Below are 26,225 nucleotides of genomic sequence, written 5' to 3'. Positions count from 1 at the left end.
CATCTCCCACCGAGGGGATGGGGCCTGCACACTTGAGCTGTTCTAGAAAGTTGGGCAGAAGGTAGAGATTTCACTATTAGGGAAATTGGGGATTTGGAAGTGGCAGGGTTTAGTGGGGGTGACTTTGTTACCATGGCCCCAGGTCCATCCTCAGACTTGGGGAGTGGTGGGGACCCCTGCTTGGGACAGGAATGGGTTGCAGTCAATGGGCAGCGTTTGTGGTGTGTACCATGGCAGATGTGGCAGGGAGACCTCTCAAGTCTGTTCCGGCCACTCTTTAGGTGTTGGAGGATTGGCCGTGGTGGATGCAAGGGAACTCTATAATGCCCTCGGCCTTGCTGCTGACTCTCCTTGTGACCTTGGGCTGGTCTCTTCCTCTGTTTGTGCCTCAACTATCCCATCTCTACAGTGGGAGTGGGGTGGAGCTGAACTATGGAACCCTCCAGGTCCCTCCCATCCTGGTCCTGCAGAGTGCAGGCCTCCTGATCTCCCTGGGAGGACAGACCTTCTTTTCTCAGGGCCTCCTGCAGAGCTGGGAGGTGGTTCTTTGCTCTCCCTCAGTCTGGGATGGGAGCGATGTTCATTTTGGTGACTTAGCAAGTTGGAAAAGGTCTTGAGAAGCGGCGTCTGAGCTCCAGCAGGGGTGTGACTGTCTGCTGAAGGCAAGAGGAGGATTTGAACTGCAGCTAGCAGGTTAAGTTAGACCCCAGCAAAGACTCCTGGCCCTGAGGGTTGTGAGCAAGACACCAGGATGTTTGGGAAGCGAGAAAGGGACAGTTAGAATTTGTCACCTTCTCAGAGGCAGGGGGTGCATGTGATTACCAAGCCTTGATTTCTGCAGGGAACAATGAAATGGAAAAAAAAAAAAAGTTGGGAGCTTGTAGTTACAAACTTGTAGTTTTGCTAAAGATGGGCGTAAATTAAAAAAAAAAAAAAAAAAGCAAGCCGGCATCTACTGTTGCTGACTTTGACAAATGGAAGATGATTCTGACACTAAAAAGTTGGAAGTCCGTAATTTCAGAATAAAGGACAGTTCTTTAAATTTGATAGTTTTGAGTTTATGACAATCTGTGCTGTCTTCATTTTCCTCATTCTGTTGCCAGTGAAAACAGAAGGACTAGAGTTTCGCAGTCACAGAAGTAGTTGGGCACCTGGGGATTCTTTCCCGCGTCCACACGCCCTGAGCTGTGGGCAGACACACAGCTGAGGGTTGGGGGACGTTGGAGTGTGGCTTTGGGTGGAGATGGAGAGCCCGCCTGGGGGAACAAGGCTCTCTGCATGTAGGTTTTTCTTTTCTTTTCTTTTCTTTTTTTTAAGATTTTATTTATTTATTCGACAGAGAGAGACATAGCGAGAGAGAGAGAGAGCGCACAAGCAGGGGGAGTGGCAGGCAGAGGGAGAAGCAGGCTCCCCACTGAGGAGGGAGCCTCATGCGGGGCTCGATCCCAGGACCCTGGGATCACAACCTGAGCCCCCCAGGCACCCCTGCATGTGGGTTTTTCTGTATCAGGAGCAGAGAATCTAATTCTGGCATTTCTCACTTCTGACTTGGGTTTTTAGTCCCCACAGGGCGACCTTACAGAGGTATCCTCCTCTCTCATGCTGGCCTCACGTCTCCCTGTGGGTCATTCAGCAGATCTTCAACTCTGAAAGCTACCCGGGAGGCTGCTGGGTTGGGAGGGTTTTTAAATGTTGGCGTGTCTTTGTGACATGTGGTTTCACTCTTCTTGCGTCTGGGGTGAAGGGTTTGGGGACTGGCGGTGCTGCAGGGGTAGTGGTTCTCAGGCCTCATTCCTGGGTGGTCTGGGAAAGCTGCCTGGAAGAGGAAGACTTGAAGGTGGCTGAGGGGGCGTCATGATCTGGAGAAAGGGGCCTGGGTTTGTCCTGCTGATGAGGCAGAGGCAGTGGGAATACAGTGGCCTCGACAGGCGCACAGTCAGGGTCAGGAGTGGCTGGCAGGTTACCCAGCTTCAGCCTGATTGTGAGGTGTATGGAAAGCTGGAGGTGGAAGTCATCCCCAAGGAATCGGAAGTCAGATGGACCCGGTGACATCTTTTTCCTTCATGTGATGCCTGTGCCCAATGCCCTGACCACGTGGATGGGCTCAGCCTCCCCGCTGGTCGCACCAGCTTAGGTGAACTGTGGCTAATGGTAATAGTAACTCGCATTACTGAGCAACGAACATTTTACATACATTACTTACCTTCTTCATAAGCATGTGGGGAGACACTTATGTCCCCCCTGCCTTTTTTTTAAATAAAGAAGGTTCGTGGGGGCGCCTGCCTGGCTCAGTTGGTAAAGCACATGACTCTTGATCTTGGGGTCGTGAGTTCGAGCCCCACATTGGGTGTAGAGATTACTTTAAAAAATTAAAAAAAAAAAATCTTAAAGAAGTTTCCTGAGGCCCAGAGAGGTGAACAAACTAGTTCAAGTTCACACAATTAATAAGCAACAGAGCAGGGCAAGAGCACAAGTGCGTCTAGTTTCAGAGTTGACCTGGTTCCCTGTTAGCCTGGGAGTCAGCAGACTTACGATCTGGTCTTCCTTCTCAGCCATATGACTTTGGGAGAATTATGTGCTCATTTAACAAACTTCCCTAAGGGCCCACTTGGCAGTGTGGAAGGTCGTAGGGAAGCCATAAGGCAGATTCTCTCTGTCCTGAATGCATGTCCAGCCAGGTAGCAGCCAGGATGGGGAGCCCAGTATAGGGACCTGGGAAGGACCCTGGGGTCAGTGGCTTAGACTGGCCTGAAAGTATTTCCCATCCTTGGTTTGTAGTAAGAATCACCCATGACCCAGGGGCACCTGGGTGGCTCAGCATCCGACTCCTGATTTTGGCTCAGATCATGGGACTGAGTCCCACATCGAGTCCCTCGTTGGGCTCTGGGCTCAGTGGGGATTCTCTCCCACTCCTTCTCCCTCTGCTCTCCTTGCTCGCTCGCTCTTTCCCTCTAAAATAAATAAATAAATAAATAAATAAATCTTAAAAAAAAAAAAAAAAGGATCACCCATGACCCAAAATTCATGGGTAGCCCTAGGTGTTTCTTAGACTCGGGCCAGTCTGAGGAAAAATAACCTGAAGCTATTTAATAGTGTAATGTGGCTTGGGCCTCAGATGACCCACCTGTAAAATGGGTACAGAGCAGGGAGAAGGTGGCAGTGAAGCAGGCTGGATGGGAGGCAGAGGGTGGGTGGGGTCTGGGAAACTGGACAGTTGCTACGCATCTCCAGCCAGTTAAAGCCAGAGGAGAATGGCCTGGTGGGCCCATTTTCCTGTTTTTCTAAAGAAGAAAGCAATTCAGATAGTCTTGTACAATTTCCCCATTTTCGTAACACAGGTGGGTCAAACTAAACACGCTCCTGAGTCTGCTGCAGCCTGTGGCCTGCCAGTTTGGGTCCCTGGTACCAGCTAGGAGGTCCTAGAGAGGAGAGGCTGTGCCTTGGCAGCTGGGCTGCCCAGCCCAGGGCCTGGCCCAGCTCAGGGACTTCATGAAGGAAGCAGGTCGTGGCCCTTTGTGAGGTGCCCCTGAGTTCTATGACTTTTGGGTTTACCCCTACAACTGCCACAAAGACAGACAAAAGTGGATTGGGGGGGAGGGTTGGTTTCTGAATCCCGAGCGTCTCGGTTGTAGGCAAGAGAGACTAATGTGCTCCACTGTCCCTCAGGTCCCAGAGAACACCTGTCAGCAGGTTTTGTGGGTTGCCTGCTTTCCTTCCATGATTGGATCTGTCCCTTGTCGCTTGGCCTGAATCACCTCTGTTATTGCCTTCATGTTGTTGATGACTCTGGCCTGGAAGCAAGAGGCAGATGCTAGCCTCCCCAGCCCTGTCCCAGCCTGGGACACCTGCTCACTCATGCTTCCTGGGGCGCAGCCAAGGAGACACCGTCAGGAGGGTGGGGATGGATGGAGCCCATGAACACTATTGTTTCCCCTCCCTGGTTCTTCCTGAGGGAAGTGTTAAAGTCATAGAGCAGATCTGAGGAAGGGTAGGGGGAGGAACTTGGCAGTGAGTAATCCATTTGAGGCTGCCTGACCCACCGTGAGGCCCTGGCTTGGGGACTAGAGGAGAGTGGGTAGAAGCTTCTAGAACCCCTTGAAATGCCAGGGGGTATAGATTCCCTGCCACTCCACTTGAAGCAGAACCTCTCTTCTGTTTCCCTTTTTGCTCACCCAGCAGCATAACAGGTGTAAGTCAGGTGTGTCTGTGTTTTCACTTGATAGGACAGAAGGGAGAGTCCAGGGCTGATAAATGCAGGTTTACGTGGGCACCACTCTTTGCAAAGCATTCAAGATGGATGAGACAACCACAGATACCAGTGGCAGTTGCTTACACCTTACACGGACTGAGTTCTTGCTCACCAGGTTCCCCACAAGGGAGTAGTGATCGCCCTCATTTCACACAGGCAGAAGAGGGGGTGGTCAAGTGCCCCCTATCGCATGGTGAGTCGGCCATGGGACAGTTTCCAGCCCAGACCCAAGGGGCTGGGGCTTTCTGTAGGGCCCTGTGTGGGCATGTGAGGAGCATAGGAACGGGACCCAGGAATCTTTGCCTCATTCAGGCTTCACCCCACCATGTGCGTCTGCTTGACCCTGGCAGTCCTGGGTCCCAGTTCAGGAAATGTTGCTTAAGTCATGTCGATGTTGGTAACAGGAACGGTAATAGACAGTGTAGCTCTGCTCAGCAAAGATAGAAAAACGTACGGCCGAGAAAATTGGCTGGCACGCAGCTGAGATGGAGAGGCCAAAGCAGGTGTGGAAGCCAAGGTGGCAGCCGTACTTGTCCTGCACGGAAGTGTGAAGGTGGCGGGAAGGCGCCCAGGTGACTGGACAAGAGCACACCCACCAGGCAGAGCCAGAGGTGTGGGGAGCTGACGGCGGGACCAGCTTACACAGAGCCTTCGTTCCTGTGCTCTGGGCTGGTGCTTTTCCCCACCCTCCCCCAGGACCGTTCTCCCCCAGGACCGCCAGCTCATCCCACTCCCTGCCCAGTAGGGCAGGACCAGTGCCCCAAGTGTCCCACAGAGGGCAGCAGTGGCCTCGCACCTATGCGCCTGGCAGCCACGGCCACCTGTGACTGCTTGTGACCCAGGGCTGGCATGTTTTGGGGTGTGGGGTGGGGACTCTGTAATCGTCCTCCAAGCAAACAAATTATGCACACAGGTCAGAGAAGAGGGGTCAGAGAAGATGTGGACACCGGGGCTCAGGATCTCCGGGTTTGGGTGGCCCCGTCTGTCCCCTTTCTCCTCTACTGATTCTATCTTTCACCGTGAGTCTCTCTGCCTCTGTCTGTCCTGTCGTGCCTCTGCCTCTCTTGTTTCCCTCTGTGTGTCTCTCTTTGCCTCCCTGGCATGTTCCTGGGACCTGCAGGCCTGGTCACTGAGCCTGTGCAGCCGTGCAGCGTGGGGGGTCAGAGCGGAGGCGCGGTGACTCCATTCAGCACCTGACTTGCCTTCTCTCAGCCTTGGTTTCAGCATCTGTAAATGGGAGTGGATTATAATGCTGCTTGTCCCCCCGCTCCGTGCTGTTACTGTAGGAGGGAGCGCATGTGGGTCTGTTGAGCCCTGGAAACATGTATTAGTCACTTGGCAAAGGATTCGGGTGGCTTGGTTAGTCTAGCCTTCATGGACCAAGCGAGGCCGATGCGCTGGGTTCCAGTCCTTATAGGTGACTTCACTGTCCTGTGCCTCAGGCAGGAAAATGTCTGGGTTTTGCAGTTCTAGCAGTTTCACTCCTTAGTTGTGGCCCCAAGCAATCCTTTGTGACTCCTCCTGAGACGGGTGGTCTCTGGGATGGGGGGGACGAGGCTCAGGGACGGATGAGCAGGTGACTGAGAGATGTCCGGCTCCCTGGCCAGCTTGGGAGGGGGACAGGGCCTGCTTCTGCTGCTGCTGTGGCCGGGCCTGAAACAACACGAGGAAGCCTTTGTCGAGGGCCTCCAGCTGCCCACCGCTGGCTCGAGCCAGCCAAGGGTCAGAGGCTGGGGCTGTGTGTCTGAGTCCTGTCGGCCAGTCCGGAACCTTACCTTCTGCATCAGGCAGCCCAGGCATCCTCAATTCTGGCCCTGGGTGCTCACCGGGGTCTCCTGGGCCCTTCTACGTGCTTTCATCCATGACCCTCCCAGTGGTCCAGGGGCCAGTGGCTGACCCTCTCTGTGGCCTCCCCACCCCAGGTTGGATCCATGCAGTCTACACCCCGGTAGACTCTCTGGTGTTTGGCGGAAACATCCTGCATAGCTTTAACGTGCCCATGCAGCTGCGGATCTACGAGATTGAGGACAGAACGCGGGTAAGGTGGCTTCCTCCTCTCCTCGTGGGATTGCCCGGCCCCTGAGCTCTGCCTGGCGCTCGGGGTGTGTGGGACGAGTCGTTCCAGAGTCCTCCGTGGTCCTCCCTCCCTCCTGTTCCCTGCCTCCAGTGGGGCCTTGGTCCTTGCGGAGGGCTGTCTGCAAAAGCCCACCCAGACAGAGCCCCTGGAGTTTCTGTTCATCTCCGGGCCCGTGGCAGCCAAAACCCCCTCGTCGAAGAGGAAGTGGCTATGGAGAAAGCGCTGGGAGATACCAGGAACCCTGCCTCTTTCTTCTTATGTGTAGAGAGGGATGCGCGGGAGCTGGGGGGGATTTCGTGGTTGTTACTGCTGTGGTTTGGAGCGGGGGCTGGGTCCTTGGAAGGATCAGCTCTTGGCCACTTGTCTCCTCTGCCCAGGGACCCCAAATGTGGTAGCGCCCTGAGGAAGCCGGTATCTGTGAGTCCCTCAGTATTGTCTCTGAGCTCTGTCTCAGTGTCTGCTTGCGGTAGGGGTGGGAATGGGGGGCTTTCCTCTTGACTGTGACAGTAACAGCTTCTCAGACATAGGGTCTCCCCCACCCCCACACCCCAGGACCGGGGCCCGAGGCTTAGACACCTGACGTGTGTCCTCTGCTCTGCTCTACTCCACGAGCTTCCTCTGGAGAGCACAGGCTGCTTGCGTCTGACCCTCTTTCCCATTGTGCAGCTTGACCAAGTGTCCCAGGGCAGTGGAGAGACAGGTCTGAGGGTGGGAAACTGGGGCCAAGAGGGCCCCTTCTGTCTTCTTTTTTCTTACAGTCGTTCAAACATTCATCTCTTTTTCCTATTGAGCTATAATCTGCGTACCATCCAGGTGACGAGTTATGGTGCTCGACTCAGTGGCATTTAGCGTTTTCATAGCGTTGTGCACTCCAATTCAAGGACATTTTCATCACCCCAGAAAGAAACCCCCTACTCATTAGCGGTCACCTTCCATAAACCCCGTTCCCCACCCCAAGCCTGTGGCAACCAATGATCACTCTCTGATTCTGCGGATTTGCCTGTTATCGGAACATTTCATAGCAATGTAATGCTCTAACGGTGTCCTTTTGTGATTAGCTTCTGTCACTTGTCATGGTGTCTTCGGGGCTCACCCACGGTGTAGCAGATGTCATTGCTTCATTCCTTTTTATGGCTGAGTCATATTCCATTGTATGGACAGACCACACCACATCTTCTTGGGTTTTGCGTCAGAAGTGACTTTTTTGCCCCAGAGAGGTATTGTCGTGCCGGGACTCTGCAGAAGCATCCCATCGAGGCAGATGCCCTGGGCCCAGGGTCCCCGCCTTTCTTGGTCTTGTTTCTAGGCCCTGATTTGCACAGAATCACATACATGAACCAGAAGTCTTCACTACTGTGTGTGTATCTGACTTCTCCAACAGTCCCGATGTTGAGGGACCTTGTCCTGGGGATTCCTGGGAACAACTTTGAGCTGTATTCAGCGGTCAGGTGTGCTTCAGGGAGCAACTGTGCATCTTCAGAATGATGGGTTTGCTGCTGGGATGCCCGGATCTGCAGAGACTGGGTCTTGTTTTGTGGATTTTCGCTCCTCTTTTCTCTGTTGCCCGCCTACCGTCCCTTTCCCGGTCAGCCCTGCTCTGGTGGAAGCCACCCTGTGCTGTGCTGGAGAAAGGCACCTGTGGGTGTGAGCAGTCATCTCATAGTCTGGGTCAAGTGCTGTCTCGGGCTCCGGCCAACTGTTTTTTGGCCAGCCCTGAAGAATGGGCCAGTTTGCGTGTGAGCAGACTAGGGAGGTGTGGGGTAAAAAAGGAGAAATCTAGAAAAAGTGAGGCCCACGACTTTCCAGCCAATTCCCGAAAGCCGGAATCAGGCTGGGATTTCTAAAGGCTTTGGCAACTTGCTTGGCAGCTGTCCCCCTCCCCCAGGGAATCCGGATTATACATCTTAGTGGATTTGGACCCCATCCTTCCATCAGGAGTCCAGCTCCCCTCCCCTGCTCGGTGGGAGGCGGGAGGGAGGGTAATAGTGTGGAACCCTCGGCGTCACAGTGAGCACCCGGGGACTCTGAGGCCCACGTTGAGATGAGCGCGGCAGGGTCCCCTCCCCCAAGGCCCACTGTTCCTGTCGTCTGAGTGGGCGCCCCATCTGGTTTCCCTGAAGCAGGTTGATGGGCGGGGGGCTGGTGGGCAGGCTGGGCGGGAAGCAGCGGCAGGCTGTTTAATCTGCTTTGATTTCTGGTCTTTGGAGAGGGCTTGGCTACAAGGCCCAATTGTTTATGTCTTAGGAGCCAAGGCAGACAAAAGATGCTGGGGAGAGAGCACTGGAAGCCAGATAAAATGCCAGGGCTCCTTGTCAGCTCGCTACAGCTTAATTCCTTACATCCCTGCGAGCTTTCTTAAGAAGGTTATGGCCATTTAAAAATAGTTTTTCAAGAGTCCCTAAAACAGGGCTTTGCTTGGAAACCAAAGGCAGGGGGTGGGACAGGAAACTGTCAGTCTTTAAGCCAGCCCCGTGGTGTGGATTTGTCTTAGAAAAAGAATTTGCCTTTGTGGCCCAAGGTGGGGAACCCCCCTCCCGTCCAGACCAGGGGAACCCCAGCGGTCTCCTATGTTTAGGAAGCCGCATCTTGCTCGCTAGGATTTTAATTTTGGGGGGGTCAGATGGTAGGGGTCTTTACCCTGCTGCTGCTGAGGCCCTGCCCTGCCAGGGCCTGGTAGTTTCCAATGTGTAGAAACCCACGTATGTCCCGCCCCTGTGCAGAGTAAATCCTCTCATGGTAAAGATGCAAGACGGGGAGGAACTATACCAAGGACCGGGTGTGTTGCATGTTTATTATGTGAAGATAACGTCTCAACAACTATCACTACATATTTTTAACTCCAGTTAGTTTGATAAGGGACAGGGATGGTCCAGTTGATCATTCATTAAACTGCCGTCTCTCTTATGTTTATCTTTTTTTTTTTTTTCCCTAATGGCTCTAGTGAAGGCAGCTTTCTCAGGAAAGGTAACGCCGCACGCTCCATCCCCTTTCAGCCAGTGAATCTATTTGGAAATTGCAAATAATTTTCCCTTCCTCTCCTCTTTTCCTCTACCATTGGATTTTTTTTTCCCATTGACTTTTTTTTTTTTTTTTTCCAGGAGAAAAACAAATTTTAAGACACTTCCACCCACCCTCATATTTTAGTTTTTCAAGTCCCTTGAGACCTGGGAGTTTTAGACGCACCAAAACACCTTTGGTTTTGATCTCCTGAGGTCACTCAGCTGTAAGAGGAAGGGCCAAGGCCAAGTGCTACTTGCATGGGCCTTTGGGAACTCAAAGCTACCCCTTGAGATCCGCTGATAGACTGATTACCCCCCAGGCTGGGAGCGCTGCATATGCTTTCTGACTGCCTTGCCTTTTCGGTTGAACAACTCAATTTGGTGAGGCTCCGAATTTGTCAACAAATAATGTTGAGCAATCGTGTGTTTAATGTTCCCAGGCATGTGGCTGAAACCTTTTGAAGGCGAAGGGTGGAAGGCGACAACCCGTTTGTAAGTCAATTCTTTGCAAATTTTGTTTCCTGCCGTGCTCTCTTGGAAAAAAAAAATAAAAATAAAATGAAAAAATTCGAATTCCTTCATCAGCATTTGTTTTCACCCAGCTGGTTTCCCTTGGGTTCAGCAACAATGAGGGGAGACTTCTCTTCCTCTCCTGATATACAGCCAAAAAATATATTTTTTTCCTGATCGAGAAAGATTCTCAGGCGCCATGGTGCCCTTCAATGCAGAGCGGCTTGCACGGTTTCCCAAAATTTGAAAGGTCAAAAGCAACTTCAGAGTGTTACCAATCGAATCTGAAGTCAGGAGATGTGAGTGAGGGTCCGAGAAGAGGCGGGCCTGCCTGTCCTCAGCCTGCTCTGTAGGTATTGGCAATTGGTTTCAAAGTCGCTTGGTCCTTGCTCTGGAGCGCGGGTAGGGCTGAGGCTCCTGGACCCCTCTTTACAGGAGGTCAGGGTTTGTCTCAGTCTGAAGTGCCCCTCTCCTTTTTAAACTCGGAAGGACACTGATCCAGTGACAGCGAAAAAGGTTTACTGCTATCCCAGCATTCAAAGCAGGGTTCTCAGGAAAGTAGCTGGAGCCAAGGAAACCGCTAGATGTTCCCAACTCCATGCATCCCCCAGAGGAGCTCAAACGCATGCGGCGGCCAGGATCTCATTCCAGCACATACCATCCACCAGACGTGGGGAGGTCAAATGGACCCAATAAGCAGTTGGGAGAAGTGAAACCCCTCAAGTGCCTCACGGTTGAACACTGAGTCAGTGGGGCCTGGGGTAGCCAGGGGACTGAGCTGGGACTCTCAGAGAGGGCAGAGTTAGGGCCTTCTCCAGGTGGGCACTGGGGAGAGGCAGGAAAGTGGTATTTTAGGGCAAATGGAGGACCGAGGTCTGCTTGTCTTTGCCTTCATCCCACACGTAGAATGTTGCCTGTAGACTGTTGCAGAGAAAGGTGGGAGAGTGTCCTTGCTTAACATTCAACTCCCTGGGTTTCTGGAAGATAGAAGAGGTGAAGAGGGGTCTCTGGCACCTGCAGAGGTCTCTGGAGGTGGACACACCCTTGCCGAGAGGGCAAGAGAGCAGGTCCGGAGTGAGTGTGGACCTGTGCAGATCTACGCGCAGCCTTGGAAAAGAGGGCTCAGTCCCTGGGGGAGACAGGGACCACCCACTCACTGCCCTCATTCCTCAGTTACCTGCTCAGGATGAAGTTTCTGGAAGGTTCATCTGTGCAGGGCCGTCAGTGGAATTGCTTCCTTGCCATCTTTCTCTGCCATCTCGTCCACACAGACCCCGCGCTTTCACCCATCAGAATCCTCCTGGAGCTCAGGCCTTTTCACAGCTCTGATAGACAAAGCTATCTGCACCTACAGTTCCTCCCCTATAAGAAATGGCCCAAAGGGGAGCCCCATCTGGACTCCTGCTCCAGACCCGGGCGTGTGTCTCCTGGTGTTAGAGCATCCCAGGACACCTGGGGACTTGGGTCCGAGGGAATCCTCTGGGAATACAGACTGGGCAGTGCCAGGTGGTTGTCAGGGAGGAGCAGGAGGTGCAGGAGGTGGGACCCTCTGAGGCCCCGCCCCTGGAGGTAGGAGAGGCCACACCCCCTCCCTCCTCATTGGTCCACCCGGTGTTGCCTCCCTCCCAGAGTGCAGGAGATGCTTGATAGCCCGTCTGCAAATGGGTAAGGTTTGGGGGTCGTTTTCTGTCTTTCAAGGGGCAGGGAGGGATAGCAGAGTGTGTGCAAGAATTTTTGAGAACGAGGAGGAGCCTGTGTTTGTTGTAGCTGGCATCAGGCTCACATCCGCAGGTACCCGCACCCTCCGTCAGCAGGTCAGGGGACAACTCTGTTTCTCTGCATCTCACAGAAGCACAAAGCGGACCCCATCCGCCTTCCCCTGGCGGCCTGCAGCTCAGGGAGCTTTGAAATGATGCTCTCACATAGACCTTTCTCCCCTCTTCCTCCTCATTTGTGCATGCTACTGGTATCTTGCCCCTTCCAGCGCCTCTCTCCTGCCTTCCAGCCCGCCTCCCCCATTTTTCCCTCACACCATTTGTGCTCTTGTTAAGATGGTGAAAATAACTCCCACCTGCAGAAACCCCCTCCCCCCATTTTTCTCCCTTGGTTCTCCTCTGCCCTCCAGAAACTGACTTCCACCCCTGGGTCTTTGCTTTCAGGTGCAGCCCAAATTTCGTTACCCCTTCTACTATGAGATGTGCTGGTATGTCTTGGAAAGATACGTGTACTGTGTGACCCAGCGGTCCTACCTCACTCAGGAATACCAGAGAGAATCAATGCTTATTGGTGAGTGAAACGTGGGCCCGGCCGCCTCCCCTGCTCAGCTGGGCAGGAAGAATGTTTTCAGTGTGGCCCTTGAGAGTCCCTGGGTTTCTGGAATTCTTTTGAAACAAAGTGTGGGGCAGATTCCTAGAGACCCCTTAGGAGGGGAAGCCATCCTTGTCAACTTCCCATCTGGAATACAGAGTCCAAGAAAATGAAACTTTGACCCGGACAGAATCACCTTGGTGGCCTCCAGGTCTCGCTGAGGAACCGGTCCCAGGCGTGGTTGCTGAAACAGGGTCCCCTACGGAGCAGAGAATCCTGGTGGTTTTATTCCTCTGTGGCCTCCAGCTGGTCCCCCCATCTGCAGCCCTCCCCTGCACCCACGGGTTGGGTTTTTGTCTATATAGGAGCAGGCCCTTGAGGTGCAGCCAATCCCCAAAATCTGAGGCCAGCTTTAAGCCAGCGGGAGGGGTGACCAGGGCTGGAGACACAGCTCTGGCAGAGCAGTGGGTGGTTCTGACAGAGGCAGGAGAGAGCGTTTAGAGCTGCAGCTGCGGAACCCTGCCTTACTGCCTTTACTTAAAGGGACATCACCCCCCAAATGGCTCAGTCCTTGAATCTCCACTCCTAGGCGCCCGCCTGAGGTTGTCTCTAGGTGTGACAGTGAGCCCCGAGGAGCAATCTGGAAGAACACAGGTCTTCCCCTCTGCCTCTGAGCTGTTACTGCTGAGGGCTTTCCTGGATTCACAGTCTGCTGAGACAGACTCATTCGCTGCTTGTTTCTCATCACGGGATAGAAAAATACGATCGGTCTGTCTCCGTTAGGGTCTGCACGGTTTCTCCTGCAATCCCCAGGATTTTTAGATTCTTTTTTTCCCTCACTGTAAAAAGCCTTCTTCCCTCTTTCCCCTGACTGTCATCCTTGGTGACTTTTGGGGGTTTGAGACTGGGCATATGATGGAGAACACATGTGTCTGCTGAGGTCTTTATCGGGAAGTGCTTATTTCCCTCCTAGAAATTCAGTTTTGCCTGGGGAGTCTCTTGTGAGTCTCCTACATGTCAGATGATGCAATATTCAGGTGGTGAAAAGTCCTGAAACCCCATAACCTGCTCTCTGGAAGCTCCCAGCCTGGTAGGAAATGGGAAATTAGTCTGAAATAATGGGGCGACCCCTGTGGTTGTAGTAGCTTACACGTTCCTGTGGGGACCAGAGGCTTGATTTTGTGGCAGTCCTCAGGACCAGGAAACAGAGAGTCACTTCTCTCATTCGGATATTTAGGGCTGTAGAAGAACGTTCCCGATTCCATTCGCAGGCACAAGAAGAAAGCTTGAGGCAGCATTTGGGTCATTGAAATTTCTTGCCTCTGTTTCCCCCCGCCTCACTGCTCCTCCTGCCAAGATAAAGAGGAGACATCAGGGAGAGGCCTCGTGTATCAAATGCTAGCTGTGTGCCAGGACCTGTGCTCAGTGATTCCTTAGTGGGTCCTCACCGCAAGCATTCAGAGGAAGCATTTTTTGCCTTATATTTTTAAAAACAGCATTATTGGGATATTGTCCCCACATCAGACAATTTAATGTGTAAAACTCAGTTTTTCCCATATTCCCAGAGCTGTGCAGCCATCACCAGTCTATTTGGGGTTGTTTTCTTTACCCCAGAAAGAAACCTGTACCCTTGTGTTATCTCCTTATCTCCCCCGCGCCCAGCCTAGGCACCCACTAATCTACTTTCTGTCTTTATATATTTCCCCCTGTTCTGGACATTTCATATGAATGGAATCGTTATATACTATATGCATTTTTGGCGTTATTTTTATATGTTGAAAAATAAAATGCCAGGTGTATGCAGAGAGGTGAAGCAACCTGTCTGAGTACACACAGCTGGGAAGAAACAGAGCTGGGATTTGATCCTATGTCTGACTGACCCCAGCCTTTCTAGAGCTGGAGGGAGGCATAGACCATTAGAATTTTCAAAAAAAGCTTGATATCCAGAGTAAAGGGGGGGGAGGGCGCATAGCAAGTGAGGTTCCAGGGATTTCCAGCAGGGAGTTTGCAAGATTCATCTCAGTCTTTCTTGTGACCCTCCTGTTCCCTGTAGATGCGCCTAGAAAGCCCAGCATAGACAGCTTCTCATCTGATTCCTGGCTGGAGATGGAGGAGGAGTCCTGTGAGCAGCAGCCTCAAGAGGAGGAGAAGGAGGAGGAAGAAGAGGAGGAGGAAGAGGAAGAGGAGGGTGCAGATAAGGGGCTCAAGCCCCCCGCCGATGGCCCTCCGTCGCCTACCAGCACCCCCTCAGAGGACCAGGAAGCCTCTGGGAAGAAGCCCAAAGCACCTGCCATGCGGTTCCTCCAAAGGACTTTGTCTAATGAGTCGGAGGAAAGTGTGAAGTCCACGACGGTGCCCACAGACTACCCCAAGACGCCCACTGGCTCCCCTGCCACGGGGATCTCCGCCAAGTGGACCCACCTCACTGAGTTTGAGCTGAAGGGCCTGAAAGCGCTGGTGGAGAAACTGGAATCCCTCCCAGAGAACAAGAAGTGTGTCCCTGAGGGCATCGAGGACCCCCAGGCACTCCTGGAGGGCGTGAAGGTGGGCAGGGGGTCGCATCTGGGCCCTGGCAGCTGAGAAGGGCCGGGTGGGTTCCCAGGGGCAGCTCAGCTCAGGGCAGCTCAGTGCAAACTGTCCCGGGGGTATGTCTATGCATGGAGAGGGACTTCTGGTCCAAGCAAGCCTGCCTAGGGCTTCTGAGCCGAGGCCACCATTGAGAGCTAAAGGGGAAGCTGCCTCTGTGGTTGATAAGGAGTTCTTTCTCAGCACTTGTTGAAAATCTGAGGCTTTGCTAGCAGCAGGCATTATGGGTGTGCCCACAGTGCCATTGTTGGGTCTGGGGACAGACCCCTCCATCCTGGTCAGGAAGACTTGCTGTTCTGGGCTGGCTTCCCCCGGGGCATGCACCTGCTTCATACGACCACGTTGTTCCTCTGGGTGGTCCTTTAGGTGGCCAGCTAAGGTGGGCCACATAGCCACCTGGGGTTCAGAGGTCTCTACGTAGAACCTGATTATTGAGCAAAGGTTCATCGAGCACCATCTGGGCTGGCCACTGGGGGAAAAGAAAGCAGGAAGGCACAGTCACTGCCCTCAGGCATCTCACCAGTTAGCGGGGTGAAGGACACTCCTCAGCCACACCAGGTGCCAGGGCTCTGGGACAGGTATGCAGAGGGCATTTGGTTTGGGCTTTGGAGGCTGCATAGGAGTTCTCCGGATGGAGAAGGCTGTTACAGGCAGAGTGCACACATGCAGTGTGTGTATTTCCCAGGACATACACTGAGACGCCTTCCCCTCTAGTAATCATCATCATAACATTTGTTGAAAACTCACTACCTGTCAGGTACCAGCGCTAGGCAAGGTACCTGAGTTATCTGCGCTTAACCGACGTGGCAGTAGGTTCAGAAAGGGTAAAGGATATGCCTGAGGTGACAGAACAGGTAAATGCGGGGAGCTGGGATGAGGACCCGTTCCCCCCATCCCCCACCAGGCAGCCTGACAGGTGCCACCAACAGAGGGAGCCATCGTACAAAATCCTTAATCCAGAGATATTTCACTTTATGTAGAAGGTGTGCCCCTCCAGGTGCTGGGAAGTGACAATCTTGTAACTGGGGGAAATTGCCAGGTAAAAGAACTCTATGGTGACCATCTCTATAAAGCAAATCTTTACTTGCTCTGGGTCTTTTTCATTGACTCTTGACATTTTTAGAGGCCATTGACCTCTCTTGAGGGTTTATGAGAATGTGCTTATACACGCAGAATTTTGCATGCTGTGTCGGGGGTCCTGGGCTCCCGAGCCTGTTCCTGGACCCCAGGTTAAGAATCCCTAATCTCGTGGCATGGAGTTTTGTATGTTAGGTTTCCTAAAGGAAACCTTAGAATTTGTCACGAGGCTCCTTTTTTCTTCTGAGGTCTTTTTTTTTTTTTTTTTTAAAGATTTTATTTATTTATTCGACAGAGATAGAGACAGGCATCGAGAGAGGGAACACAAGCAGGGGGAGTGGGAGAGGAAGAAGCAGGCTCATAGCAGAAGAGCCTGATGTGGGGCTTGATCCCAGATCGCCGGGATCACGCCCTGAGCCGAAGGCAGACGCTTAACCGCTGTGCCACCCAGGCGCCCCTCTTCTGAGGTCTTTTAAAGTAAAAATAAGGAATTTTCTTTAATAATAAAACCGTCAACAGTATTGGGGACCGAAAATGTTGTAAATGAGTGAATAACACATTCATCTTCTGAGGAAGTGGTGTTCTGTGCTGTGGAAAGCTCCGTTTTCCTTTAGAAGTATCTTTGTGTCTCTGATCTGTTCGTGAGTAGTGCTCCTGGTTCCCACTTGGTCAGATGTCTTTCTTTCTTTTTTGTTCTTTTTTGGTCAGATTTCTTTCTAGATTTGGGACTTGGCCTCTCCTGTCTGTCACCTGTACCCACCTGACGGGCCTCTGAGACTGGATTCAGCCTGGGCGCGCTGGCGGTGTGGGGGAGCGCTGGGGTCAGGGTTTAGGTACATTTCAAGGAGCGCAGCCTCCTCCCTCCTGTCCTCACTGTGGGGCTCAGGGGCAGGCTGTGAACATACATCTCAATTGCTATGTGCTCATACAGGTTTTGCCATGTAGAAACTCATTTAAACCTCCCAACAACCCTTGTAGTACTTTTATTATCCTCATTTTGCAGATGAGAAAATTGAGGTACAGATAGGTTAAGGCCACACGTGCTGCTCAATGGGGGCGTCCTTGTGCTCACCTCCTGCACCGTACGGCCTTGTTTGGCTGCTGTAGACACATTTTCTCCCTTCTCAGAGGCCATCCTACATTTAGGGAGAAGGTAGGAAGGGGATTGCTTTGGCTTTCTTTATAGAATAAGCACTGGATCTGGCTTGGAATCGAGGTTGTAAATTGGCAGTCCCTGGCCAAATCCAGCCTCTGTGTTTGGCCTGCACAGTATTAAACATATTTTTGTAATTACTTGCCAACATTAAAATATCATGAGAGCCATAAAAAAAGTATCCTAGCTATCCTGGCTCATGTTCTTGCCTGGCTACAAGCAGCAGGAAGTGAGTAGCAGCTGACCTCATACACCCCAGTCCCCACCACTCCCTACTGCCTCCCTGCGTGTGTATTTTTTATTAGACTCACACATCTCTTTTTCATATACTCTAGCCACTTAGCTCACTTATTGAACTTACATTTTTTTTTTCTGTAAGACACCAGAAGAGATGATTTATTGTACATGTGTTATATTCAGCCACAAAAGAAAACAGAATTAGTCCTGAAAGTCACAGATCCAGGGCAAAGGGCCAAAAGGGGCTATTTTGTGGTATGAGCAAGGCGGGTCTTTCAGCGGTGGTCATGATCAGATGGTGGTTGGATGTTCTAGATCCACTGAATCTAGTTCTAGAAAGTAGGCATGCAGCCCAGCAGTTTATACTGCGTCCCTGGCCTCTGGCTTTCCTTCAATCTGCTCCTGAGCTTCTGTGGGTGCACAGGCTAGCGCTTTACTTAAACCGCCATCTCATCGTTTTTCGCTTCAGCCTGCGCATTCCCCTCTTCCTCCCCTTGGCTGTCATGGCGGGGAGGTTTCCAGAAGATGGCGCTAAGGCCAAGTGAGCTCCAATTTGCCTATTTTTAGAAATATTTCTGTTCTTGAGCTTTGTCTGGGGAGGTCTTTTGTATCTTCGAGAGCTTGTGAATTGGGTAGACAGGGCTCCTTAGAGACCCAGGAGAACTGGAGCATCTGCTCGTGTCTCTACATGCTGTGTGGCCAGGAGCCTGTATGGGGGACGTGGGCCAAATGTCAGCTCCGGAACAGGAGGGTTCTTGGCTGTCCAGCCTGGCCATCAGCCCCTCATAGTCCCGCAGAGACCCAGAAGAGAGGTTGAACGCAAGACTGACCTTCAGAGTGAGGGTGTTGTCACAGAGGACGAGTAGCTTCTTCCTGGCTGCACTTCGGCGCCTTGGCTGTGTCTCCTCAGATATTGGGGTTTTGTTTGCACTGTCTGAGAAATAACATACCGCTTAGGAATGTGGGTCCAGAGCAGAAATCTTCTAGTGATATCACTACTGTTGAGTGATTTCTGTTTCTGGCCAGTGGTGGTTCCCTCTTGGTGACTGACCAGTATGATCTTTGGTCTGCTGCTTCTGGGGTGGCTCCTGGTAACCAGAGCCCCCCGGATTGAAGACAGTCCCCAAAACAGCTCAGTCTCCAGATGGCTAGGTTTTAGCTTGGCTTTTATCAAAAACCCATTTTTTCTTTCATTTGTAATGTATTTTTAAAATTTGTGGTAAAATGCACATAACACCATTTTGCCTTAAAAATTTTTTTTAACTTACTAGATAACCACTTTAGAATCTTTAAGAGTCTTCAAGAACTTACGTTTTAACCATTTTATTTCATTGAAAAAAATTTTTTTGAGATTTTTTTTTTTAAGTAATCTCCACCCCCACTGTGGGGCTTAACCTTACAACCCCCGAGATTGAGTCACATGGCCTGCCGCATGAGCCAACCAGGCACCCCAATCTTAAAGCTCACAGTTTAGTGACTTTAAGTACATTCACAGTATTGTGCAACCATCACCTCTGTGTGGTTCAGAACATTTTCATCACCCCAGTCAGAACCCTGTCCCCACTAGTGGTCACTCCCCATTCCTGCCCCCCGCCCCCAGCCGTCTGCTTTCTGTCTCTTTTTTTTTTTTTTTTAAGATTTTATTTTATTTATTTGTCAGAGAGAGAGAGAAAGAGAGCACAAGTAGGGGAAGTGGCAGAGAGAGAGAGAGAAGCAGGCTCCCTGCTGAGCAGGGAACCCGATGTGGGTTCGATCCCAGGACCGTGAGATCATGACCTGAGCTAAAGGCAGACACTTAATGACTGAGCCACCCAGGTGCCCCGGCTTTCTGTCTTTATAAGTTTATCCACTTTGGGTATTTCTTCTCTGTAAAAGTTCCAAGTGTTACGATGTTACATGATCGATGTAAGAAAAATTAAACATTAGAGGCTAGAGACTAGAGGCTAGAAAATGTCCCCCTCCTCAGTTCTCCCCCCGGAGGTGACCCTGCTACTCATCTATTGAACATAATTCTGGAGCTTTCCCCTCACCCCCACCTATACATAATTTTTAAAAAATTAGATGGGCCTGTTTTGCAACTTGCTTCTGTCCCTTAAAGCTTTCTTTTTTGTGTCTTCCTTTAAGTCTAGCTTACCCTTTTTGTGGGCAGAACTTCTGAAAGTTGAGTTTGTCTTTCCCGTGACCCTGTAGTTTCAGCAGGTCCGAGAGAGCTCATCTGTACCTTGAAAACTTGCCTTCGGGGGTCTGGATTTAGATTCAAACCAAAAGGACCACCCTACTTAATTTACTTTGTGAAAAGCAGGGAGATTCCAGCATCTTGTAAAAATCCAACCAAGAAAGTCATTTCCGGGGCGCCTGGGTGGCTCGGTTGGTTAAACATCTGGCCCTTGATTTTGGCTCAGGGTGGTGACGTTGAGCCCCACGTCTGGCTCCACACTCAGGACAGAGTCTGCTTGGGATTCTCTCTCTCCTTCTCCTTAGGCCCCTCCCCCCCGCTCAGTCCTGCTCCCTCTCTTAATAAAGAAATTAAATCTTGAAAGAAAGAAAGAAAGAAAGAAAGAAAGAAAGAAAGAAAGAAAGAAAAAGAAAAAGAAAGCCAGCCACTTCCTTTCCCTGTCTTTGTGAAACCCTTGGGATTTGGCAGGAGTTACCTCAGTGACTTCCTTCTTTCAACTCACTTCTTGTACTTCGGGTGCAGGACATTGGCCTGTATCTAATGGGAAGAATAAGAAACAGGACACGAGACCCTTGAGTTCAGTTTTGGCTTCTGTTCTTCGCTGCTTGCCGTGTGGTCAAGTCACTCTCCCTTTCTGCTTATCTGCAGATAAAACAAGGGTGTTGGACTAGCTGTGCTTTATCTTTCTTGAGACCAGATTCTATAGGCCCTTGGCCGTACTGAAGTGCTTAACCGATTGAAACCCGAGTATCTTCCTGGTAAATGGGGATAATAACAGGGATCTGTGTCATTGGATTATTTTGAGGGGCAGTGAGGTCATGAACACCCAGCACTCCTAGTAAACCCTTGGAGAAAAATTAGATATTCTTAGGTAAATAGTCAAAGGAGAGCCAGGCTGGCTTTGGCCGGCTCCCCCCCCACCTTGCCAAGCTCTGCCCCCACTTCTCAGTTCCCCCATCCGTCTTCCAGGTTAGTGATCACCTTGGGTGTAAGTTTCTTAGGGCCACCATAGTAGAGAGCCACAGACTGGCTTAAAACAACAGAAACTTATTTTCTCACCGTTTTGGAGACTGGAAGTCTGAAATCAAGGCTGTGCTTACTCTGAAGGCTCCTTGTCTTTTCCAGATTCTTGCAGTTGCCTGCAGTCTTGGGCTTCCCTTGGCTTGTGGCTACGTCACTTCAGTCTCTGCCTCCACGTTCACGTGGTTGTTCGCCCTCTATGTGTGTCACCTTCTCTTCATAAGGACAGCCGTCATTGGATGAGGCCCCACCCTAATCCTCTGTGATTGGGTCCTAACATGATTGCAGCTGCAAAGACCCCGTTTCCCAATAAGGTCACACTCTGAGGTTTTGCCCATGAATCTTGAGGGGCACACTATTCAACACAAGGCATCATCGTCTTTTTCCCCTTCCATCTTGGATTGGCAACAGTAAGATGGGAGTTGCCCACATACTGTTCCTTCTAGAAGAATCTGTGCTTTCTACTAGAACTCAGGGAGAGAGCTGTGGCTCCTGATAGGAGGAAAGGAATGCATGTGACTATTGGGGGCAGGCCTGCTCCTCATATTGACTATAGATGACTTGAAAATGCCTGGCAAGGTTGTGAAGCGTTTGGGTCTAAGTGGGTTGTGACCACTGAGGTTGGCGGTAGGAGAGTCTTTGTCAGAAACCCTGCAAGGTGATTCTGCAGTGGTCATTGTGAATTAAAATAATGCCAGGCCCTCTTTCCCACAATGCCATGCCCCCCTGGCTGCCACAATGTCAGCTTGGGATGAAAATGCCAGCTCACAGCAGACAGCCCCTTTTCTTATTGCACAGAATTGTGGGACTCTCTGGAATTAGGGGGCTGGAAGAGGCATTGAGGGCCATTGTTTTCAGGTGATATATATATATACATATATATATATATTTTGACATTAAAGAAAGAAACCAGTTATATTGCTCTTTCATCAAAACCCAAAAATAAGAGGAAAGAAAATAATCCTAAATGAAGAATACATCATCCAAACAGGTATTATCTTTTAAGACCAAAGTTTCTGGAGTCAGGCTGATTCCCAGGCGCCATCCATTAAGCACCCGAATGCTCTTGGGGAAAGTGATAAAGTGGAGAAAGAGCACTTGGCTCATCAAATTCAGCAAGGCGGCATGCATAATGCCTTACTTAGCACAGGGCCTTTAAGTGCGTGTAACCTAGAGCTGATTATTATTATTGTTGTTGTTGTTGTTGTTATTGTTGTCATTAATATTATTATTATTACTATTATTTCAGACACTGAGGAATGAAAACAGGCCCATTTAGGGTCAAGTGTGAGAGTCTGTGAAACCCATGACTGTGGAAGGTGTGTGTACAGCTTTACTCTCTTGGGGTCATCAGTCCCGACCCCGGAACACACCTGCTTGTTTAAGCACCCCTGCCTTGCTGTTTTGCAAAATAGTAAGGTGTGGGGCCCAGACCTCGGGCACAGTTGGCTTAATTGCTCCCGCCCCTCCCCCGCACACACCTGTTTCAGAGGAGCCAAGAAGCAGGAAGCCTGGCTTGCTCCCACCCGAAAGATGACCCAGAGCCCAGAGAACGGCATGATCAGATTCAGCCGGGCTGGGGGTCTGGCCTTCAAGAGTTGCTCAGGTTGTCCTGCGGGGGGCTGGGTGTCATACTGAGCCCTGTGTCTGGTATTTTGGTTGGGTGGTGAGGGGATAGAGGACTGACACAAGGATGAATGAGACAGGCCTCTCACCTAACAAGCTCCCAGTGTGATGGTAGAACAAGCCATGGTACTCCCAGTTCTCTGCCTGTACCGCCTCAGGGGAACGAAGAACAGCAAAGGGCCGGATACCTGAGTTCCAGACATCTGGGCACACCTACACCTGAAACATGGGTAGGTCAATCCTTTGCAGGATTAAGTTGTGGGCTCCTGAATCACGTCATTGTCCCTTCTTGTTATGTAGCTAAATCAGCTTTTAGACTGCCCTTCCAACTAAATAACCGTTACATTTCCCTGTGCTTAGAACTTCTGAAGTGGTTGAATTCTGCAAACAGAGGACAGGGGCAAGGTAGTCCAGTGGGAAATCTAAAAGAAGCCAAAGAGATTGGCCAACAGTGGTTGAGTGTTTACCGCGTAACAAGTGCCTTCCGTGCGTTATGATCCTTGCCACAAGCTGACAAGGTGGGGACTGTCATCATCCCATTTCTTAGATGGAGAAACTGAGACTTAGGAGTTGCGGTGCCTTTCCCAGATCATGTAGCTAATAGGTTTCTAACCACAGCGCGCTATGGCTAGGGTAGGGTGTTGGTTGCCTGTGGCCGCCATGACAGATGACTACAAAGTTGGTGGCTTGAAACAACAGCAACTTACTCTCTTCCAGTCTGGTCCGCCCCCGGGGAAGGCTCCAAGGACGGAATTCTTCCTTGCTCTTCCAGCTTCTCGTGATTCCTGGTGTTTCTTGGCTTGTGGCTGTGTCACTGTGGTCTCTGTCTCTGCCCTCTCGAGGCCTTCGTCGTTGTGTCTCTGTTCAAATCCCCCTCTTCTTTCTGTCATAAAGACATCAGTCATGAGGCACCTGAGTGGCGTGGTCAGTTAAGCATCTGACTCTTGGTTTCGGCTCAGGTTGTGATTTCAGGGTTATGAGATTGAGCCCGCCTTGGGCTCTGGGCTGAGTGCAGAGTCTGCTTGGGAATCTGTCTTCCTCTCCCTCCTCCCCTGAGCCCCCGGCTATGCAAGCACTCTCTCTGTCCTATAAATAAATCTTCAAAAAAAAAAAAAAAAAAGACACCGGTCACTGGATTTGGGGCGCACCCTAAATCCAGGATAAATTCATCTGGGTATCTTTAGTTGTATCTATAAAGAACCTTTTTCCAAGTAAGGTCACATTCACAGGTACCAGGGTACATACCTGCTTGAGAGATACAGTTCAACCCAGTACAGATGGGTTTTTACAGGCGGGAACAAGATGGTTGGGCTGGGGCGGAGGCAGGGATCTTGGGAGGCCTGAGGTGCATTGACACCCAGCCACCGGTGGCAAGGGGAGGACCCCTCCGTCTGCTGGGTACCCCAGAGCAGCGGTCTGAGCTGCTCCATGCCTTGTTACCCTCCCTTTACCTGTTGGTTTGGTTGATGGTTACTGATTCTTGATGCCTGCCTCTGCTTTATCATCATCAGTTATTAATACCCACCCTACGAAGCAGTGGGGCCTCAACCCATTGTTGGCCAATTAAGCCCACTGAGAGAGTTGGCGTAACAGGGAGCAGAGGCCCAGCACATCCGCTGACTGTGGTGATCTTGTTGGGTCAAAAACAGGGCAGTTTCAGCAGAAAGAGCCTGGTGGCCCCAATCTTTCTCTTTTAGAAAGCCTGCCCCGGGCTCTCCTACTCAGAAGGTTTATAGGGTGTAACCTGGAGGGCTCTGGGCTGGTCCTGGCACCCAGGCTTCGTAGTCTCTGCTTCCAAGAGCCCCAGGGAGTGTATAAATTCTGGCAGAGCCTAGGGATGCCAGTGACGTGATTCTCTTCAGCACAATTTATTTCTCAGAGAGACAATCCCCAATTAGAATAATCTCTTCCTGTAGCCTTTCACTAACAAGTGAAAATACTTCCCTGAGGGAAAGAACCCTGAGCGCCTCCTGGTGGCCACTGAGGGCCATGGCGGGGAACTGTTTCCTACAGAGAGAGAGAGAGAGAGAGAGAGAGAGAGTGTGTGTGCGTGTGTGTGTGTGTGTGTGTGTGTGTCTGTGAGAGAGAGAGAGAGAGAGAAAGAGAGAGAGAGAGATACCCCACTCCAGGGTCCTTGGGGAGGTCTCTATTAATTTTCTTTTTTATTTATTTATTTTTTAAATGACTTTTTGATGACTTTTTTTTTAAGTAGGCTCCACGCCCAGCTTGGAGCGAGGCTTGAACTCATGACCCTGAGATCATGACCTGAACTGAGATCAAGAGTGGGACTCAACCAACTGAGCCACCCGGCGCCCCCTCTATTAATTTTTAATTATTATCATTGCTGATGTATTTATTATTGGTAATACTTACACCTTCAGTAATAGCTTTTTGTAACCAGACAGAGGCCTCACCTTGCTTGTGAGTGATGGACTCCAGCTCTGATATTGAAATGACAGGAAATCTTGAGACAGTTGAGAAACTCCAGGAAAACCAAGGCGAGTGGACATTATTTTCAATCTTACGCAGAGTAGCGTTTGTATACTGGTGGCCCGTGGCCCAGACTGGCCCACAGATACTGTTTGGCTCACAGTTGTGTTTTCATTTTCGTTTTTGGGTTTTTTTTTGTTTTTGTCTTTGTTTTTGTTTTTTAATTTTTCAATCAGTTGCCAGCGTTTAAGCAATTTCAAATAAAACGCTGGATCTTTGATTTCTTCTGAAAAAAAATCAGAGATCAAGTGGGGCTTTTATTCCCATGAGAGGTTAGTAGTTTGGAACGGAGTAGCATTTGCCTTCTCTTAACCGGGCCTATGGCCTCCAGTGTGCCTTAGGCCACACCACTCTTTGGGACTCTAGTCTGTGGATAACTTGTATTGTATCTGCTTAGCTCCTGGGAGCATTCGAGTTTGTCATGCCAACCTGGAGTGTGAGATTAGGGTAAGGGGGCAGGAAGTCCCATGGAAGTGATGGGCTCCCCTGCTCCCACCGTATGGTGAGATAGATCTAGCTGTACCTGTATGAGATGTCTACATATAGATATATGTGAATTGAAAGGTTTTGCCTAAACACAGAGCATCTTCCTGGAAAATATATATATATATATATTTATATATATATATTTTTAATGCTGTTTTTGGGGGTAGGGAGACCTTATTTAAAAAAAAAAACAACAAAAGAAAACCCTGGTGTATTGTAGAAGAGGGTGTGAAATTCATATGGACTGTTAAGAACCGTGAAATGTCCACAGAATCTTGTGCCTGTGCGGACCCACTTTGGGCACATGTGTGTCTTCTTTCTGGGATTGGGGCAAAGTTTGAGAAATGCTTTGTAGAGGAGTTAGCGGCTGAATGAGTTCTCTGTCTTGCAAGGAATAGGCGAGGGTGACTCACTTCTGTATTTGTTAATTGGATGGTAAATGTGAGTCCGGATTGTCTCCTGTAGTTGTATTTTTCAATAATGGGGTATAGATCAGCTCCAGGGGTTGCTGGAATGGTTTCCTGAGGGTTTATCACCCAGTGTTACCACCTGGGCTTGTAGTTAGATGGACCTGGTCAGTGTCAGGTTGGTTCCGTCACCTCCCAGCTGTGTGACCTTGGGCAAGTCACTTAGCCCCTCTGAACTTTAGTTTTCTGCTTTTGTGAAATGGGGAGAATCAGCCCTATCCCACAGAGAGGATTAGTCCAGAGCAAGCATTCAACAAATGCTCCTAAGAATGGTAGTAAAATCACATCTCCACTTCATAAAGTCAGGGTTAGATATCACTGTTCTAAGCTGTGGCTTCCTCAAGGTCATATAGTCTGCAAGTTGTAGGTCTTCTGACTCTAGAACCAGTGCTGTCATAGGCATAACAGTAATAGCTTAACTGTGACATATTAGGTCTCCTCTGTGTACTTTCTAGAACCCCAAGTCCAGTCCTTAGGGAGGGACTGCTTTGCCCCACTCTCTTCTCCCTTTTAAAAAAATTGTGGCAGGGGCGGAGCGCCTGGCTGGCTCAGTCGGAAGAGCCTGCGACTCTTGATCTCGGGGTCATGAGTGCCAGCTCATGTTGGGCGTAGAGATGACTTAAATAAAAATAAAACACTAGGAAAATAAAAATAAAAAATTGTGGTAAATCATACATCACGTAAAATTTATCATTTTAACCATTTTTTAAATGTCCTGTTCAGGGGCAACGCGTACATTCCCACTGTTCTGCAGCCGTCAGCACT

The 26,225-nt window shown here is 50.5% G+C and overlaps 1 protein-coding gene across 3 annotated transcripts in view; it reads left to right on the top strand.

Annotated features, from left to right (window-relative positions):
* KDM2B (lysine demethylase 2B) overlaps nt 1–26,225 on the top strand; it is a 115,007-nt gene that overhangs the window by 40,181 nt on the left and 48,601 nt on the right. For all 3 annotated transcript variants that reach the window (XM_045777355.2, XM_045777341.2, XM_087857384.1), the window contains 3 exons: nt 6,172–6,287; nt 11,995–12,121; nt 14,196–14,686. In XM_045777355.2, coding sequence (XP_045633311.2) covers nt 6,172–6,287; nt 11,995–12,121; nt 14,196–14,686 — 734 coding nt within the window. The remainder of the gene's footprint in view (nt 1–6,171; nt 6,288–11,994; nt 12,122–14,195; nt 14,687–26,225) is intronic.

Source organism: Ursus americanus, chromosome 30 (assembly GCF_024610735.1).
Source record: "Ursus americanus isolate L20-20 chromosome 30, mUrsAme1.1.p, whole genome shotgun sequence".
NCBI classification, from domain to species: Eukaryota; Metazoa; Chordata; class Mammalia; order Carnivora; family Ursidae; genus Ursus; species Ursus americanus.
The sequence above is the reverse complement of the archived record's forward strand: the minus strand, read 5'-3'. Positions and strand labels throughout refer to the sequence as shown.